Source organism: Aphis gossypii, chromosome X, assembly GCF_020184175.1.
Source record: "Aphis gossypii isolate Hap1 chromosome X, ASM2018417v2, whole genome shotgun sequence".
Classification (NCBI taxonomy): Eukaryota; Metazoa; Arthropoda; class Insecta; order Hemiptera; family Aphididae; genus Aphis; species Aphis gossypii.
The window spans coordinates 55,047,335-55,068,317 of record NC_065533.1 but is presented as its reverse complement, the minus strand read 5'-3'; the positions used below and the strand labels follow the sequence as shown (position 1 = coordinate 55,068,317).

The 20,983-nt window shown below is 25.4% G+C and overlaps 3 protein-coding genes across 6 annotated transcripts in view; 2 read left to right on the top strand and 1 right to left on the bottom strand.

The window, feature by feature from the left end:
* The first annotated feature begins 813 nt into the window (after positions 1-813).
* On the top strand, positions 814-4,648 carry LOC114127269 (mannose-1-phosphate guanyltransferase alpha-A). Of its 3 annotated transcripts, none has more exons than XM_027991456.2 (9): positions 814-973; positions 1,040-1,310; positions 1,389-1,644; positions 1,750-2,018; positions 2,638-2,824; positions 2,905-3,346; positions 3,500-3,604; positions 4,064-4,235; positions 4,300-4,648. In XM_027991456.2, exons 2-9 carry the CDS (start codon positions 1,271-1,273, stop codon positions 4,398-4,400), a joined length of 1,572 nt encoding a protein of 523 aa, XP_027847257.1. In that variant the 5' UTR covers positions 814-973; positions 1,040-1,270; the 3' UTR covers positions 4,401-4,648. The 3 variants fall into 3 exon arrangements, with proteins under 3 accessions (XP_027847257.1, XP_027847255.1, XP_027847256.1); XM_027991454.2 differs by having other exon boundaries at positions 815-973; positions 2,638-2,836; XM_027991455.2 differs by having other exon boundaries at positions 820-973; positions 1,043-1,310; positions 2,638-2,836.
* Positions 4,649-6,730: 2,082 nt separating this feature from the next.
* LOC114127272 (dnaJ homolog shv) lies at positions 6,731-12,548 on the bottom strand. The gene is made up of 7 exons (XM_027991461.2): positions 12,398-12,548; positions 12,187-12,325; positions 8,755-9,139; positions 8,533-8,675; positions 8,202-8,403; positions 7,606-7,816; positions 6,731-6,918 (listed from the first exon to the last, which is right to left on the bottom strand). Exons 2-7 carry the CDS (start codon positions 12,252-12,254, stop codon positions 6,854-6,856), a joined length of 1,074 nt encoding a protein of 357 aa, XP_027847262.1. The 5' UTR covers positions 12,255-12,325; positions 12,398-12,548; the 3' UTR covers positions 6,731-6,853.
* Positions 12,549-16,578: 4,030 nt separating this feature from the next.
* Positions 16,579-20,983, top strand: part of LOC114127276 (uncharacterized) — a 48,099-nt gene continuing 43,694 nt past the window's right edge. Inside the window, exon 1 of one of the 2 annotated variants that reach the window (XM_027991466.2) lies at positions 16,579-16,737. In XM_027991466.2, coding sequence (XP_027847267.2) covers positions 16,735-16,737 — 3 coding nt within the window. In that variant the 5' untranslated portion in view covers positions 16,579-16,734. The remainder of the gene's footprint in view (positions 16,738-20,983) is intronic. The other variant, XM_050205769.1, reaches the window with a different exon arrangement.

Here is a 20,983-nt window from a genome sequence, read left to right as displayed (position 1 = left end):
ATAATAATTTAAGATTAATGTATTGAAGTTTAAAATATGATTATTAATGCAAAATTATAATCTGTTCATATAAAATCCAAATACCACTCACTCACTGATCGCTCGATGTTCTCAAAAACCACACAACTTTTTTTGGTAAAAAAACACACACACACACATACATTCATTACTTCGTTTAGAATCTAACGAGTTATGCTGTACACAGACACACACAAAAAAAAATAAACATGCTTATAATTATTGCTCGGAGTGTCATTGAGATGTAAAAACCTTAAATCATATTGATGTTGATAATTTTAATTCAAACATTATGAAATTTCAAATTTTAATACCTAACAACACTTGAACTTCGATGTTAGAAGGTATGACAATTTATTATGAATTGAACTTTCAGATGTCGATTTACATCATGTGATGACTGCTGACTGCAGATGGCTAGACACTCAATCACCATTTATCGTATTTATGTATATTGATTCATTTTTGTTGGTGTATGTACTGAAATTTTAACAATGATGTTATAAAATTTTTAAAATTTTTATTTATACTATTGTTCGATTATTATATTAATTATTAGAATTATTTGTAACTCTCTACCATCGTCACACAAGTTCGCTTACAGATAGATTCATTTTATTATTTATACTTGTAAACCTGTTCTTTTGAGCTCCGCATAATATTTAAAAGTTATCACAAAATACAATTTACATAACAATGATCTTGTTACTATATATTATTACTGTTTTATCGCGGCGACTCATTGATAACAAATCCATACGTAATAATATTGTGATACCGTTGTTTACAACGTTTATTGATAATAATATTAATCATAACGATCAAGTCGACTCGCCGCCACTGACGGGCCTGGAGTGAGGATATCGAGAATACTGTTCGCAATTAGTATTGTTTATTTTTCGTCGCCGACTGCCGAGTTTGTCGATCCGCCATGCGCAACTAACGATAACGCACTGTAAGTTGTCACGTTATTCGTATATTCCACGTCCCCTACTAATGTACAATCGCTTTTATTTTCTAGCAGTTTCGACGTCTCCGATAGTAAATGTTTCAACAGTAGTCGTAGAAAAGTAACAACAACAGTTTCGACAGTGGAGGTATCTCCAAAAATTGTATTCGTGGCATGGCACCGCGTCTCGCGCGTGTGTAGAACCAACTGCTGTACTCAAGAGTAATAAATAATACCTTGTCACCGATAAATTAACTCTGTTTGTAGTCGTTGTCGGAAATTAACATTTAGGTACGAACGATCATGTTGAAAGCCGTGATATTAATCGGCGGCCCGTCCAAGGGTAAGTCTTAATGTTTTTATTCTCTTTACCAAAATGCATTCATCGCGTTTTTGTCATCGGATCTTTGAATTTTTACAGGCACTCGATTCCGGCCCCTCTCGTTGGACGTACCCAAACCGCTGTTCCCCGTGGCTGGCCTACCTGTTGTTCAGCACCACATAGACGCGTGTTACCGTTTGGGTCAAAAACGGAGTTCAATTTCTGAAGATAACAGTAATAGCAATGTCGGCAAATATTGTGTCGCTGAGGTGCTTTTGTTGGGATACTACGGAGACGATGAACTTGCAGAATTCTTGCTCACAGCTACTCAGAGTTATCCATCCTTGCGAATCAGGTGCTGTTTTGTTATCTAATACTTTGATGCTTAATCACATTATCTCATTGTATTTCTTATGTTTTTCATTTTGTATTAATTTTCAAACAATCGTGCTGTTTATAGGTATCTTCGTGAGCCTGATGCTTTAGGTACAGCTGGCGGCTTATATCATTTTCGTGATACGATCCTTGCTCCATTAGACAACAGCGAAGGTGAGCAAGTGCAAGCATTTTTCGTGATGAACGGTGATGTTTGTGCTGACTTTCCATTAGATGAGATGCTTGATATGCATTTCAATAATAATAGTCATCAGTCACAGCATCAACAAAAACAACCAGTGCTAATTACTGTCATGGCTACTGAAACAACTCGCCAACAATCCGTTCACTATGGTATGTTTTATAATATATATTGTTAACAGGGTTTGGAAGTTGTAACTCTAAAAATGTTACATTTTAGCTCTTAAATATGTACTAAAAATCAAAAAATATGCATTTAATTAGAAAAAAAAATTAAATTTTATTTTAAAATTTCATAAAGTGTTTGGGCTTATAGACGTCAGAGACTGTTTGGACTGGTTGGATTATAAACTATTAATACATCATACTGTCGATTAGTTGTATAGCAACGAAAACATGAAATATTATTTGCTGAGGTCAATTGATATCCTAACTAAGTAAATTATTATTTTCAACAAAACATGATTATTTCCTATACTATGTATTTATGTGAAAATATACTCAAAAATAGCACTAAAAACCGTTAAATAACAAAATAGCAATAAGAGCCATAAATATGCAAAAAATATTAAAATAACATTTTGTATATAATATCAGAGAAGTTTGAAGTATATTTGTATCTTACTTTGAATGTTCTAGGACAAACCAAGAAAAATATGCATTTGCTAGAACTTCCAAATCCTGATTATTAATATCAACGTGATTAGATAATTTAATAACCAAAATAATTTGTTGTTATTAATTTCATGTTTAATCAATTATGTATGTATAGGTTGCATGGTTGTTGACAAAGAAACAAATATTATACAACATTATGTTGAAAAGCCATCTACATTTGTTTCAAACACAGTAAATTGCGGTGTTTATCTATGTTCTCCAAGACTATTTGATACTATAGCAGATATTCATTTAGAAATTTTGAACAGTAATGGAAATGGTAATCAACAAAATATTTCCAGGTATACTACTAGGTAATAGATGAACACAATAAAAATTTATAAATTTTTTAATTTACTAATAAATTTTATTCTGTTTACAGCAATAATAAAAATAATATTAATCAACAGCAGCAACAAAAACCTGTTGAAGAACGAGTTGCTGGTGCCATGGTCATATGGATGGAGCAAGATGTGTTACGTAGGCTTGCAGGAGAATCTGGAAGTAGTTGTAGTAGTATGAGTAGTGGTGGTGATGGCAGTGGTCGAATAAAGAAAGGTTCTAAATGTGGCGGAGTGGCACTAGCAGCAACCACACGCAATTGGTGGTCACAATTGAAAACTGCTGGTGCAGCAATTTATGCAAATCGTCATTACTTAGCACTGCGTCAACAACGACAACGGTTACTACAACGAGAATCAGTAATTGATTTGCCTTTGCCATCACCAGTAAAATGTCGATTAGCAACTGCAGATCCTAAAGGATATTCAACAATTGGGAATGTGTATGTGCATCCTTCAGCCCAAGTGCACCCAACTGCATTAGTTAGTTATACTTTATTTTGTGTTTATCTTATTTTACTATAGGTATACAAAATATTATCAATTTATCAAAAAGTTTAGTACCTATAGTAGTAGTAGTCAATAGTTTTTATTTTATAGCACCTTTATTAACATTACATTTTTTGTTATAAATAGCTGGGTCCAAATGTAAGTGTAGGCGAAGGAGCATTTATTGATCAAGGTGTACGTATTAAGGAGTCTATTGTGCTACAAGATGCTGTCATTGGTCAACATAGTCTGGTAATCAATCATTATATTAATATTGGAAAATATTTTAATATGGAAATTTATTTGAAACCAACATATTGCTATTACTTGATCAATGTATAGGTAGTTAAAAATTAAGTGTTTTATATGAATATTTTTTGTATTAAGTTATTTTTTTGGATATTGCACTTAATAATATTTAGTGCATAAATTTATCTATTATATTTAAAACTTTTTTTTTAATGTGACCATTAAATTAATTAATTTGTCAAACTAAAACAAAAATAATGTAATATTCGTAAAGGTAAATAAAACACCCGCCAGATTAAATTGGTAATTAGGTTAATTATCAATGTTTAGAAAATGTTGGAAATATTCAATTTATTTGTATGTAATTTTAAAAATATACTTTTTTTTAGTTAAAAATGCTTTGGTTGGACGTCACATTTATAGTATTTTATGAATTAATGTATTAATTAATGTAATTAATAGGTGATGCATAGTATTATTGGTAGACGTGCTAAAGTTGGCGCCTGGTGCCGTGTAGAAGGTAGCGCAGCTTGCTCAGATCCCAATCCTAATGTGGCATATGCCAAAATGACACCTCAGCTGCCTTTATTTAACGCCTTGGATGGTCGACTCAATCCATCTATAACTATTCTTGGTTAGTTTTTTTTGTGTAATAATCATTACATTGCTAAATATTTATTGGTGTCATTATATTATAGGTTGTGGAGTCAATGTCGAATCAGAAGTAGTGTTATTGAACAGCATTGTGTTACCTTACAAGACTTTAACCAGAAGTTATAAAAACGAAATAATATTGTGATCATTGCATAGTTGAATTAATAGACTCATGCAATAGAAATTAAGACAAAAAAAAAACATTGTACAACAATTATCTAACTTATTATAGATAATTGATAAAAAAAATAAACTATAATGTGCAATTATTTATTATTATTATAAATATGAATACTTATATGGACATATTTATATTTTATATTCTTATTCAGTTAGTTATGCACAATATTATTGTTAACTGTTAGGTAAATGTATTTTTGCATATTACCATTACATGATCATTTTATAATAAATTATATATATTTTTTTTTTATCATTATTGATATCTTGTTTTTTCTTTAATTTTAACATCAAGCAATCAAAATTTTAAGAAATTTTATCAAAATGAGAACTTATCAAGTTAGTTTTCTTAAATTGTATTTAATGTATCTACTGTCTTATTTTCTCAGGACAGGACTCATGCTATATTGCATTGTATAACTGATTGGACACAGGCGATGGAAGCATAAACTATAGTGCTAGTTGTTTCTGCCCATACATTTACACATGGAGTATCCCGAACTCCCGAGTACATTAAATTTCTCATAGTTCCATGTATAGTTATTCATAGATATTAAACATATGGATACGTCATTCCTTTATATGTTCTACATACACTGTTTAGGCCAACATAACGGAGAGAGAAACGATGGTTCTCACTCGCACACATCTTCTGTGTGACAAGGAAAGTAAAACTCTTGTAAGAGAGAGAAAACATAATATGTACAGATAATTGTTACAATTTTATCAATTATGTTAGCTTACAGATTTTTGTGTTTGTCGCATCCATTAGTTTAATATCAATGATAGTTATCAGTCTAGGGCACGGATGTTGTTGCATTTGCAACTTCTTTTCTATTGTTCGGATTCGTTGCTAAGTAGATTATAAATTTGTTTCAAATGAGTACCAATTAATACATAAAAATTTTAAGTGCAACTTTTTGCAATTTTTGACCTTTTTTTAATTTTATTGCAATTTTGTTAATTATTGTCATTTTCAATACAATTTTATGTGTTTTTTTGTGTTTTCACTTTTTTTTTGTTAGATTATACAGGTTTAATCTATGGTTATGTCGGGCTTTATTGGTTGTGACTCGTGACGGCTTATTTGTCCGTCGTCGTCGGCGGTAACTGGAAAAACCATTTAATTAGTAGAAAAAAATCAAAAAATAGTTTAAATAAAAAGCTTTAATTTTTAATAAAATTATTTGTAGATTTCTGAAAAAATAAGAAAACCGGACAATTTACTAGATTTTTAATGACAACTGACGAGAATTTGAATTTGAATCTTTTTTATTATCTACTCGTTAATATTTTTTTTAATTTTTTTGGTACAAAATATTTTTTTATTGCAATTTTTAAGTGCAATTTTGGGTTTTTTTCACAGCAATAATGCAATCAATTTTATAACATTTTTAGTGCAACAACATCCGAGCCCTAGTTATCACTTTCTTGACAGAACAATTAAAAGGTCTGTTCAAAGATCTTGTTTGACGGTTTGCAATTAAGCTTTTGGGCGTAGACAAGACACTAGAGATGTCATAAGACTATGCACAGATCTTAGAAATTGTCATAAGTTATATAGTGTATAAGATTTGTTGTTTTTAGAGATAAAAAAATAATATATTACAGTAGAACCTCAATAGTAAGGTAATTAATTATCTCATGTGAATCTATTTATGATAACATGGAGTTGATCTGAAATTTCCAAAACACAAATAGTCTATAAAATTAATTAATGATAAAAATTTCATTATTTTGATTACTTTCATTTAGTTTGATATTATCATGTAAAATATGCTACGTTCTAATATGATTAAAAATATTAATGATTTTACTCTCAAGTCTTAGGAAATATTTTATCATAAGAAATAATAATAACATACATAATATTATTAGACACTAGACAGGTATAAACCATACGCAACAAATATTAAGGCTCTCCAAAATAATAATTTATATACTATTTTATATTAAAATCAATAAATATTAGAGCTTTTGATACCTTTTATTTTAATACTTTTTATAATTTTTCAATTAAAAAAAAAAAAAAAATCAGGTTTTATCCATAGAATATTTAAAATGTATTTAGACTTGGTAACGCACAAATTGATGTATAATAAGTAATAACTGTATTTTGTAAATATTAATACTACAAAAAATAGCTTACATATATATATACATATTTCAAGGGCAGTAATTATAGAGTGCTTATTGTGAATCAAAAAAATACAAGACCCTTATTAATTATTCAGTTATTAGGTTCAAACCATGGGTGTTTAAGTATGCATATTGCACAATCAACTTTATAAATAATTCCATAAGCACACATTTATTTTAGTAAATAATTTAAATATAAATCTACATCATATACATCACAGATTTATAAATAGTAAAATATCTTTTGTGGCACTTATGACTTGAAAGATATTCTTCTCCTCAGTATCCATTTAGACCGTTGTATAATTTATTGATCGAGTTTTCACCTAATATTCTTTTGAGATCTAGAACAAAAACATTTCAAACATTAAATGTAATAAATGATATTATATAATTTTTCTGGTAATTTATTAAAATACTTTCACTAATATAGCAATAATTTAATAATATTTTTAAATCATAATTGTAATTTTTTAATTTCTATAGTTAAAATTAACTTTAGTATGTAACTTGATTTTAAACATAATAATATTAGTACTTATCTTGCCCTAAATAATAATTAAAATCTTAAAAAAAAAAACAATATATTATCAAATTTGTGATAAGTAGAACTAATTGTGTATTTGTTAGTTTTTACCTTTAACTTTGATAATAGATCGATTTATTCTAATATTAAAACTGATAATACATAATTGTTCTACTGAACACAAATTTAAAATATTTTATACTAGACAATTTTTGGTATTTGTCATACTTAAAGTAAGAATTGGAGTTTTTTTAACACTTCAATCTATGCATTTTTTTAGTTTTTACAAGTCAATTGTATAAAAATTTGATTAATGTGTAAATAAGTAAGTAATGGTTTTGAAAGTAGTCTTCTTTTTACTTGGTTACATCAAATATATAATATAAGATGTAAAATGAGTAAATTTTAAGAACTAATTTAAAATTTGCATTAAGCAATTTTTGGTGTTGTTGTTTAATAATTAATACTCAATACAATTTCAACTATAAAAAAATATTAAAGTTACCTTCTTTATCTTGTTCAGAGAAGTCAGTTTTAGGAAACTGGACGTCAATAGTGATGATGAGATAACCGTGTTGGTTATTATTTTCATAGTTAGGCATACCTTCACCCTTTTTACGAATTTTTGCTCCAGGCCATGTGACAGTATTTCTTTCTATAAGAATTTTTCGACCATCCAATTGGGTTATCTCTGTTTGGAAGCCAATTAATGCGTCCTATAAATAAATTATTTATTAGAATTTATTAATGGCATATACTCTCAAAACTTAAATCTAATTTTACTTATTATATAGCAAAAAATAAAATTGCTACAGCAATGTGTTTACTTTAATTAAGATATGATTAAAACATTCATTACATATATTTTGACTAAAATAAAATATATTTTGAATGATATACAGAGCTTCAAACTCAATCAGAAAAATTTAATTAAAAAACAATATGTTTATATTAAAATACTTTCAAATTTTACTTTTATAATTAAATTATAACACGCAAACATTAACAAATTAGAATTAGATATAATAACTTATATACCATAATATAAAATAAAATCATAAAATAATTTTATAAACATAAATTAATACTATTTTTAATTACCTGTAAAGAAATAGTTAGATTAGTATATAAATCATCGCCTCTCCTTTCAAAAACTGAATGAGGTGTTGTTTTTATTTTAAAAACAAGATCGCCTGGTTCTCCATCAATATGTGGTTCTCCTTCTGCTGTAAACTTAGTTTCTTGTCCATCTTTCATACCAGGTTCTATTTCTATTTCTAACATACTTTCTTCGGTAACCATTCTATAAAAAAAATATTTAAATATTATGTTTAATTAGCGCATTTATAGGTAATAATAATATAAAAGTCAAGAGTTGAAAATGTATAACAGTTAATAAATAGTTATTAAAATATGATTATAATTTACTTACTTTACATTGGGACATTCATCACAAACATTTTGTTGCATCATTTGAAACCTTCCAGGTCCTAATTGTTTAGTGATCATCTCTTGGCGACAATTACATTGTCTTGTACCATGAGCTGGTTTTATAACAGGTTTGTTTCTTGTTACCTATACAATACAATGATATTTATGATAAGTCAATAAAAATAATAATTTATAAATTAAGAAAATGACTAAAAATGTTTACCTGCACAAAGTTACCATTGTATAATTCTTCTAAAGAAACATGTAAGTCAAGAACTATAGTTCCACCTTTAGGAATTTCTTTTTGTCCAGGTGATTCATCAAAATGAAAACCGAAGTCTCCAAAGAAACTGGCAAACGGATCATGACCAGCAGCCATGCTGTCCTTTTTGACACACTGTTCACCACACCTATCGTAGTCTTTACGCATTCTTTCATCAGATAATACTTCATAGGCATTTCGTAACTTTGAAAATTTTTCTGAAGCTTCTGGGTCATCTCGATTTTTATCTGGATGAAGTTGTTTAGCCATTTTCCTAAACGCTGACTTTATATGATTCTGCTTGGCTGAACGTGGTACATTTAATATATCATAGTAGTCATTTGAACTGTAATCATAATAATATATGAAGGTATAGTGAACATATAACATATGCATATTCTTATAAAATATTTTCATAGTAACAGCAAAATTATTTTGATTATATAAATTAATTTGGAATTAGAGACCACAGATAAATGTACAAAAATAATACACATTTGAATACATCTATATTTTTAAATTTTAAATGATAAATATACTAAATAATATTTAAAATCTACTTTTTAATTATTAGGCGTTTACTATTTTTTAAGGAATACTTAACAAATTTAAAAAATTTGAAATAAATTTACCAATATTGTTGTGAATAAGAAGTTGTTTTACTTAATTTGAGTAGGTATAATGCCAAATTGTTAAGCATTTTCAAATAAAACTTACAATATAAATGTGTAAAAGATCTGTATCACTATAATTTGTTAATAAAGTGTAATTTTGTTTTTTTTGTTTTTATCATAATTCATGTCAAGTTAATCACTCAAAATGTTAAATTAATTATTCTATTTTTTATTTGTTACTAAAAATGTTTTACTAAGAATATTGACCATTCTAAGAAAACATTGACAATTCCTAATACAAGAAGGAAATTATATCATTGCCTAGTACCTATTAGTTATTATTTCCAATAATACATAATTAAAATTATTATTTTAATTTTTTTTATTGCCTCATAAGGATATTGATTAATACCTAGAAATACAAATGAATGTGTTGAAGTTATTTATCTTATTAGAATGAAAACCATGATGTTTTTAAAATAGGATTAATCTAATTCAGATATTTTTTACATTCTGGTTCATACATTTTATGGATTTCAGACTATGACTAAGCTACTAAGGTATACTAGTAAGGGTTTTTGATAACATTTTAATGACCTGTACTACATTTCCAGTAACACAAAAAATAATTAATTAGTTATTTTAGTCACATGAATAGTTTTAACATACATATCAAAGTGGTAATTAATTATCTCAATATTATGTTGCATATTACATAGATTCTAAAAAATAAAAAAAAATAAAAAAATCACAATGTTAAATACTATAAAAAAATCAGGAAAAATATTCATAAACAGGGTTTGGGGTTTGAAGTAGTATAACTAATAAAATAAACCACTAGAACATTTTATAAATTTTATAATGTTAAAATAATACGAGTATTACACGTAAAATAAATAAACATGTTTTTAACAATTAATTTTTGTACACAATTTACAATCATATTTTAAATACTTTAACAAAACATACACAGTTGAGACTTAAAATATTTTTGTATATTAAATGACCTTTCATCATCTACCAATTAATGGAAAAATAATAACACACGCAAGCATTTTCTAGTATATAGGTACATGATCTTATTTGCTAGTTCTTAATGTTTTATACAATTTTATTATACAGTGTACTCTCGGTAACTCGAAGTTTACAGGGGAAAAATAATTAGACTTATCTACTAAAAATTTTGAGTTAAAAAAACATTTATTTATTTTTTTAAAAAAAAGTTTTAATTAATTTAATAGGTACCTAGTTTACATTAAAGAAATAAAAAAATATACATACCTAAATATTATTTTTAAATAATTATAATAAATAATTGGTCTAAAGGTTATTGTTTATTTTTATTTAAAACATTGTTCTCTATTCTATTTCCTAGATAATTGAGGGATTTAAATACATTTTCCATACCTTCATTGATTTCAATGTATTTACATAATTCTTTTAAAGCAAGAGTCACTTTTTTACTTGTGATGGTACAGTTCTATTTGCGGGTTTTCAACTTCTTGATCACTATCTAATATATTGAAGACGATATTGTCTTATACATATATTATATTTAGTTCTAAATTTGGATAAGGTAATTCGAAAAATATTGAAATCTTGTTAAAATTAATTTTTGAGTTATCCGAGAGTCGGTAGTACAATGTTTATTTATATTACTGTAAACTACAATTATCCATTGAATGGTATAAAAATCATAGATAAGCAAATTTTCATGTTGAGAGGAAAAACCTCAAATGTTTATTTTATTAATTTTTCGATTTCAAAACCTTTGGGTAGGACAAAGCTTTGTGAATTATCAATATAGCTTTCTGGAGTAAATTTTGAGACTTAAAAAGTTCTTTAAGTTTTATAAAATAAAGTGTGCAATAGTATTGATTTTTTGTATGTACACATTACACATAACTTTTAAAGTCAGATACCTGGAAGACCATTGACAATCAACAATCAAAAGTTTACAGTAAATATTTTCAACAGGATATACAGTGGAACCTCGATAACTCAAATTTTTTTAGCCTCCAAACAATTTGAGTTATTGAGGTACTACTGTAATATGTAAGTACTAATAAATTAAATTATTAATGGTTTTATTAGACCAATAAAATTCCCACACAATATTATGATACTTTAAAAAGAAATGAAAAAGAAAAATACACCTTAACAATGCTTATCATAATTTTATATGTAAAAATATGCAATAAATATGTGAATATTATATTTACTCGTGTTATTGTTTTAATCATAATTCATAACTAAGACAGATTCAATAAAACAATCCATTTGTTTTTAAATTTTTACCAAGTTAATACTAACACAACAATCGACTAAAATAATAAAAAGCATAGGTATAATTAGGTAGTTTAAGATATTGGAAGTAACAAGAATAAATTTTTAAATTTTGTGTTTGGAATATAAGTGATTAATTAAGACGGGTGAATTTATATCATTGTATGCAATACAACATTAAAAAATACCTATTTTTTTTACAAAGCATAGGTACTATAGCTATAATAATCATTAAATGGCCACATGTATAGTAAAGTATCAAGTACTTATAGTATTTAGATCTTTAATTTGCTTATAATACTACCTACTCAATATGATATACAAATGACTTATTTATACCTTCTGCTGTATATTTATGTACAGTAAATAATATAGAATCACATCCTACTCATCATAGGCGTTATGCCGTTATCGTCATACTACTCATACTAATAAAACAAAGTATTTTATGTTTTTCTTATACAAACATACATAATATATATAATATACTTACTGGCAATATACCAAAATGGAAAACGACAGTAAATTGTAAACGACGAATTGAACGTAATTTAAAATCATTTTATATAATTAATTTTTGTGCAACAATAAAACCAATAATACCACGAGTAAGATTTACCAGTGACTAGAAACTAAAAAAAAAAATCGTCAAACAGGTATTTTACTTTTTCCCTAACGAATCAACAACTTAAATTTGATCATACATAAGTCCATTTTAACAACTTCACGTTTCACAAACAGACGACAAGACACTTTTGACTTTTCGCGACGGATAAATCGATTTAATTTCACTAAACTCTGGCCAGTTTTCAAATAATATACGCGTTGTGTCAACCTCCGGTAGATATTGTAATCATAAGTAATGTGGGCGATTCTGATTGGCTGGTTGGTGTTTTCTCCTCCGGTCATTCCGTATCATACGGCTGTACGTCTCGCTATCAAAATGCATTTTATGTACACGGTAGCGTCGTACGTGGAAGAAAAATAATCCAAAATTACCTCCAAGCGACCAAAACCGAAATACGAAATTCAAGCGAGTGGCCGTACGGCTAAACGCTGCGTACAGTTATCAATAATATTAACTTACTCCTATGGCGTCTTAACGTAGCTCATAAGACTTACAATTACAATTACAATTACTTTACAATTCATATAGACATATAGTTACATATTTAAATAATCATACCAAGACTACGTGTATTGATGTTTTTCGTTGGTCGTGTGTACAAGCTTAATACAATATGAGCGTGAAACCTGAAAATCAGCAGTTTGACGAACAAATTTTTGAGAAAAAAAAATATAATGACCTTATTTACAGTTAAACATTTTTTTTTTTTGAAGCATCGTGAATTCGCGATTTAAATATGTAGGTACCTAATATTTTTCAATTACCTGAATTACCTAATCTACATATTTTGAAAAATAGCCATTTTTTACGCTATGACACAATTGCATATAGTAAAATTTATTATACGCACATAAAAGTTTTATGTTTACACGAATAATATTTGTGAATAATAATAATATAATTAGCATCGTTTTTCATTGTTTTAATATGTCATTCCGTCCAAATTAGAACTTCAAATGCATGCATAAAAAAAACTACACACATGTACCTATTTTTAATATTTTTATACATCTATAAATAAAACTTATGTGGGATATTGTATTCTATATTCAAACTATTTAATCAAAAAGAAAAAACTCCACATAAATTGAAAAAATTGAAAATGTCTCATGCTTATAAATACCTAGCTACAAACAGTGAACATAATTTTAACATAGGTATTAGATATGAACATTTTATCATGTACCTACAGATTACAACAAAATCTCAAAAATCCTTTAAGTAGAAATAATAATAACTATATATTTACGGGTTAACATACAATTTATATTGTAGACATTTGAACTTTTAATGGTCTTAAAAAATGTATGCGTGACATTCCGGTTAACTTTTTTTATATACCTAGATAGAAAAACTTATCTATGAATATTCTTGTATTAAATTTTAAGATCTTAGATATAAAGACAATTTTTTATGAATTTCAATAACTACAAAATAATTAGAAAGTTTTTGTAAAATTGATGAATTTTTTTAAAATTTTAACTCTAAACGCTTATAAAAAAAATATGATTTTTTCCTGGTTATTTAAAAAAAACACTAAAAACTTTTTATTTTTAACCCTCAAAGTAGGTAGGTACTAACTAACTAACTAACTAACTAGATCTATTTTGCTATCAAAAACAGCCCTTAAAGATAAGACGATGATTGAAGCATTTTTATTTTTTACTACCAATTCAAAAATATGATGGTAGCACAAAAATATTTGATAGGTACCTACATAATATAGTTTAATCTCAGAATCTAATATTAATACGAATGCTCAATAATTTAATTATATAATGGTAAACATAATACACCAGTTATAATTTAATTTATTACTTACCTATATAATTCTCATTAGATTTTCTATTTTTAAACCCAAAAATATCATATAATAATATGTAATGAGGAACAACCAACGTATACACTACTTGAAGAACTAAACGTATAATGGCATAATAATTAGATATAGACTACAGCAGTGTTTCTCAACCTTTGTACTATAAATAGAGACACGCTATTAAAATATTTGATACTTAGCAACGTAAAAGAATAAAATAAATAAGATATCTAATGTTTAATGTTTAACTTTAATTTGTGATGTAAACATATGAATACCAAGAAAAAATACAATACAAAAATAAAAATAATGATAAATGTCGATAATAGATAATTTATTTTTAATTAAGTATCATGGAAATTATATTAAACAATAACCTATTCATTTTTGCATATAAATTTGCAATTAATAAACAATGGACTATAGGTACAGGTTTAGAATATGTCAATTGTAGATGCTTAGATAGGTCTGATTGTTTTAAGTGTGATGTGGTTCGACTTCACGTTTTCATATCCAGTATAATTTTTATTAGTGAATAACTGATTTTTATGTTGAATTATATTATTTAGATGAAAACTTAAATATATTATTCTATAAAAAAATCTATTTAGCGGTGTTCTGAACTGTACCTATAGTAGAAATTTTCTAAATAAATAATGACTGTTAAATCCAACATTGCATATACTGCATGTAGTAATATAGTATACATAGCTGGTAGTATAAATATGTATTCATATTAATTACTACTAAGAACTTACGCACGCAGCATTGTACCTATACCAATTACCTACTTATTACTTACACAGTTTAACAGTTACACGATATATAATATATATATATATTTACCTGTTTTTCTATGTACCTGTTTTACCAGGGGTTTTACCTTATCTACTATGCAATTATAACTTATATTGAATATTATATATCTATATTAAATTTAAATTACCTTTAAATAAAAATTTTGCTTATAAAGAAAATATATTGAATTAACTCGTATATTATTAACATCCATCACACAACTTTGTTACTTGGTTTCAAATAAGATACCTCAGAGGTGTCGCCAGGTATGGGGAGGTCGGAGGGCTAAACAACAAAAAAATTATAAACACTTTTAATAATACTTTTTTTACTCAAATATTCTATATTGTATAACAAATAACAAAAAATATATTAATTAAATAATTAAAATTTGTGAGAAAATGTCCATATTTAAATTTAAATATTTTAAAACAATATAAAAATACGGTCAATGGGTGGGGGGTATAGCCCCTATAGCCCCCTTTAGCTACGCCACTAAGACACCTATAGATGTTAATTCAAATTGAATTGATAAAAAATAAAAAACTAACAAATTACATTAGTGACTTCTTAAATACCAACTAAATATTTTCATTTTTATATGTAATTATCTTTATTAAAACCCAGAATATAACTTATTTTAGGTAATGTAAGTATATTTGCTGAATTTTTATAATGGCAATAATTAACAATACTATAGTAGAATTTTTTTTTTGAATTTCATTTAGTACACTTTTAAAATTATGAATGATTAAATATAAAAATATAAGCTACTTTGTAATATTTTTATACTAAATATATTTATCTAATATCTATATTGTGTATTATGAAATGGTTATCAATCTTGAATAGTTTAACATCTTTTTATAGTAGTAGTATATTTGTTGTTTTTTGGAGTAAAATTCGTACTCGCTGTCAAAAGGATTACTTATGACTTTATAATTTGAACTCTATAACATATATGTACCTAATTTATAACTTATAAACGTATAGGCGTGTAACTTACATAAAAAATGTAAAATATGTTCATAAAAATTTACACATATTTTAATATCTATATATTTTTATTAAATAAATACTTACAAGTCACAACTATATTGCCTAAATGTATTATGGTTTTGTGCCCAAACGTGTCTCATTTGGAGACAAAATACCTAAAAGTTGTGTTTCTTTTTTTATTATTGAATTACACGCTTAGACGCTCATTTGTATTCAACATGTATGTAGGTACCTACTATATAATAGATAGGTACCTAAGTGTAGAGTACAATATTGAAAATATTATAAAAAAATTCCAAACAAAGTACCTATACTGTTGTGAAATCGATATATTGAGCTGTATAATAAATGCAATGTCTGTTTTTGATGCGTAAACCTAGATAGTAGATATACCTTAAATAGTCGGCTATACCATAATCGTAAATTGTGTATCATCATGATCAATATAATATTATGTTTATTATTTTATATCATAAATGCTTTATCTGGATTAAAATTATGACGAGGGGAAAGGGAGTTCTCTTATTTAAGAATTACGCATATTCATGTAAGCCCTGTTAATTTACCCGTACAGTTATAAATTGTTATTATTATGCACTTACTGTCTATGCTAGAACACGAAAACGACGACGACCGAAAGCGCACCTATATCTCAACGTACCGCGATTGGGTGTATACGATATTCGTTGTCAAGGCGCTGTACTGCCGCTACTGTCGTCGCTTTCAGTCAACGTGTTGGACGTGCACAAGTCCATCGTCTGTTGAAGCACTATCGTGGAAAATATCAATCTTACACCATGGTAATTTATAATATATTACGAAAAAAATTATTATTTTATAATAGGTACATATTATTAAGTAGGGTAATTCATTGAACATAATGTGTTCATTGGTTATTAATTAGGCAATTAATATTAAAATTTAAAACTAAAATATTAGAATACATACAATAAATACACACTATTAACACATAATAATAATACGATCATAATAATTAATAACTTAAAATAAATAAAATCATATATTTATTTAAAAAAAAACTTGAAATTATTTTAAAATGTTTTAAACTTACATTGATTACAAATCAAAATTTTGCATTTTATTTTAAACTGTGCTTTCTAGAGTATTTTTTTTATCATCATTAATAATTTAAAGTTAAATTATTAATTTTATCAGATTAATACTTTTAACACCTATGTAAAAAATATTTTTAATTTTTTAATCATTTAAAACTTTATGTTAATATTTTTTACTTTATTTTTTATTCAATGTCGGTTTTCATTTTTTATTATTTGATTAATTTTTCTGGAATTTCTTCATTACTAATACATTTAGTTATATTGTTTTTAATAGGTAATTATTAATTTTTATTAGATATATTATCTTAAACATTACTTATACCTTATTTATTATCTGCTTTGGTTATTATTTTACCATAATACCTAATATAATATGAAAAACATTAGATAGGAACCTGCCTTTTTTTTAAGTGTTAGATAATTTATAATGGAATAATAAAACGAGCGATTTAGAATTCAAAACTTAATCTCATTAAAAAAGTTAAAAATTGAATATATCTTTCTGTTTACTTAGGTAACACAGTTTACAATGATAGGTATTTTTTTTTATCTAGTTTACCTGGTTAGTGTAATTTTTGTGGTTCTTATATTATGTTTATTTAATTGTAATTTATTCGATAAATACTTATTGTATTTTTATAATATTATATAATATTCATATGGTATGTATAATATAATATTGTGAAATAGGTATTATCGTATACTATTTCTTATGAAGTACTTTTTGTTTTTGGTACTTATAATAGTTATAACTTGTTAGCATATTATTTGTTTTTTACTACAAAATAAATTAGGTAACAATAGTTTCAACAAATTTATTGTTTACAAATGACACATATACTAATACATTTTTTTGTACTGATAGACTTTTTAATATGATTTCAATGTCATATCATGGAAAAATCATGATTAATATTTTATTTCTAATAAATATTATAAAGTGTAAGCTATTGAAATTTAAATTTTAAGTTCCAAAGAAACTTGAATTATTTCACTATTTAAAAGTAGAAGTTCAGAACATTATATAATTTATTTTTTCAAATTTTGTGTTTTAGAGTGATATCATAGTATAATTAGGTACTGCTTAATCTGATTAAATGAATAAAATAAAAAACTTATTTTTAAAAGCATAGTTTTAAATTTTATGGTATTAATTAATTCTATTTTATATTATTTATGAAATATATTATATTTTGATTAAATAAAATAAAATGTTTAAAATGTCTGTTTAAAAATGTGTGTTAATTTGTTTCGAGAAATCTTACGAAACTATCGAATTACCGTAATTTGTATTTTGAAGAGGTCTTCTGGGGATTCAAAGTTTACTAAGTAAATATTGAGGGTGACTAAGAAATGTGTTCTGCTTAGTGCTTATACTAATATTATGACGTATTCTTAATATTATAATAATAATATTTTATAATATTGTTTATTATAAAATAAGTTTTTTCGTTTAAACCTACAATAAAAATAAACAAATCAAGCCAAAATTTATTCCAAGTTATGACGAGTAGAAGAATTTTAAAAATCTTAGAATGGATATTATATCGAATTATTAAATTGTATTGTAAGGCCATACAACGATCAACATCGAATAAGAATGTAATCTTTTATATTAAGTCATAGTAGTAGCCAGTAGGTCAGTAACTAAATTACAGATCAATAATATAAAGAAATTTTTCATTATTTTGACAAATTGAGCCTATGTATTTTAAAATTACAACAATAATAATTTATGTAAAAACTTGTATAAATTCTAAAGTTTTTGACCAAACCTAAAATATTTTATAAATATTTTTTAAAACACTTCAAATCCATATAAATAGCCTAAAAAAAAGTATAAGTATTTTGAAAATTTTTTATTGTGTATTGAAAATTATAATTTAAGTTACAGTGAAATGTTCTAAGTTTCTACTATTATTATCGTTTGAACTATGACAAAATATCAAAAACAATTTGAAAATAAATCGTTATTTTATAATTTACATAAGAATATCTAGAGAATATCTCGTCTAAACTTGAATTATAACTCTCATTGAGGATGTTAGCTTGTGGATTCACGCTAAATTTTTTTTTTTTAATTACAGTAAAATAAACTTATAGGTGGAATTTTGTATTCAATTTTTAAGTAATAGATATTAAAAATAATTATGAATTTTTAACTATAAAATAATTATTACGATTTTGTTATTTTTATGAAGTTATTGTAAAAATTTTAACTCTAAATCATTATAAATCAAAACTGTGAAAGTCTATTTTTTAAATTGGCTATTGGTAGCTTAAAGGTAACCTTGTATTAAATTTTAAAATTAAATCTTACATAAATCAAAAAATCAAAATATTAAATGATTACTTAATCACAAAAAAAGCCTAAGTATTTTGAAAATTATATTATATCTTGTAAATTTTATTATAAATATTCAGTTAACATGTTAAGTTTAAATAAACGTTATAAATTAGGCGAGCAAAAACAAAAAAAGCAATATATTCGTTAAAATCTAGATCTAGTTTGATGCTAGACATTTTTCTTTAATTTGAAAATCAAAGTATTTTTCTGTTCTAAAAAGTGATAACATTAGGTATATAAATATAAAAAAAATACTGATGATTGTAACCCATTGCTTTGCTTAGGAACTAAAACTATAAATTAATCAATAACAACTCTTTCAATATTTTGTGTTATATATAGTAATCAAAACATTTTATAATTTTATAATTTGTTATTTGTTTCTTGTTTATTTGCATTTTACTTATGTAGAAACAATCTGTACTAGTAAAAATACGCAAAACGCACAAAACTACAATTGTATAAAAATGATATAGGCTTTATTTCTTTAGAATGACAAAAATAAATATATTTTCTTTTATAGACAGTTTAATGTAGAAATCAATATCAAGAGAGTTTGATTTTAATATTGTAAAAGTTAAGTATTTTTTAAATATATTGCCTGAAATTTGAAATTTCAAAAAATTGTTATTATAAATAATGGAAATCAAATTTAAAAGTCAAATAATACCTTTTATTACTTTTCATATATCTTAAAACTATAAGAAGATATTATACTAATTTTTATAATCATATTAAGTACTTAGTAAATTGAACTATTATACATTAAGTCACATCTAATGCTAACAAACGTTTATAATTAATTTTGACAATTTAATGTAAAGATAACCATTTAGTAATGTTTTCAAGAGTGCGATCTTATTTAATATTTAATTTTTCATCGTAATTCTTAAGATAAATTGTTGTCTTATCACGTCTCAAGTAGTCTATATTGTTGTATAAAATAAAAATTAAGTTGTGTACCGAAGAAAGTAATTCAATTAATTCTAATATCGAGAAAGATTTAAAATGTCAATCATAATTATTTTGTCGTTTTAAGTTATATTATAATTTTAATGGTTTCACATCTGTGTAGATCTTGTAAGTGTCAAATATGGGAATAAGTAAAAGAAATTACACATTTCGATTTAATTTTTGTTTTATAAAAATATTGTTCTTATTAAAAATGTCGGAAATGATGATGATGTGTAATGTCGCATTTGATCGATAAAAAATAGGTACTTAGATACTCTGGTAGGTTCTAATAACCCGAAGCCAAAAGGAAGGACAAAAATAATCAGTATAAATTAATAATCTAGAAGGGGTTGTGTATACAATAAACATTTATATAATATTATATATATATATTATATATACCTATATAATATAATGAAATAAAAAAAAAATAATGTATGTAATAAACCTTTTTGAATAACTTTGAAAAAACGAGGTAATAAAATTGAGGTTAACGCGTAAACACGCGATTGCTAGTATTCACACGCAGCTTGAAAATGCATTTATTTGTTTTTATCGCAAAACTTTTTGCACGATTTGTCAATTTGTCATGTGAAACAAAAAAAAAAAAAAAACAAAAAATGTAATTCATAAAAATATAATATTAATTCATTAAATTAAATTAAA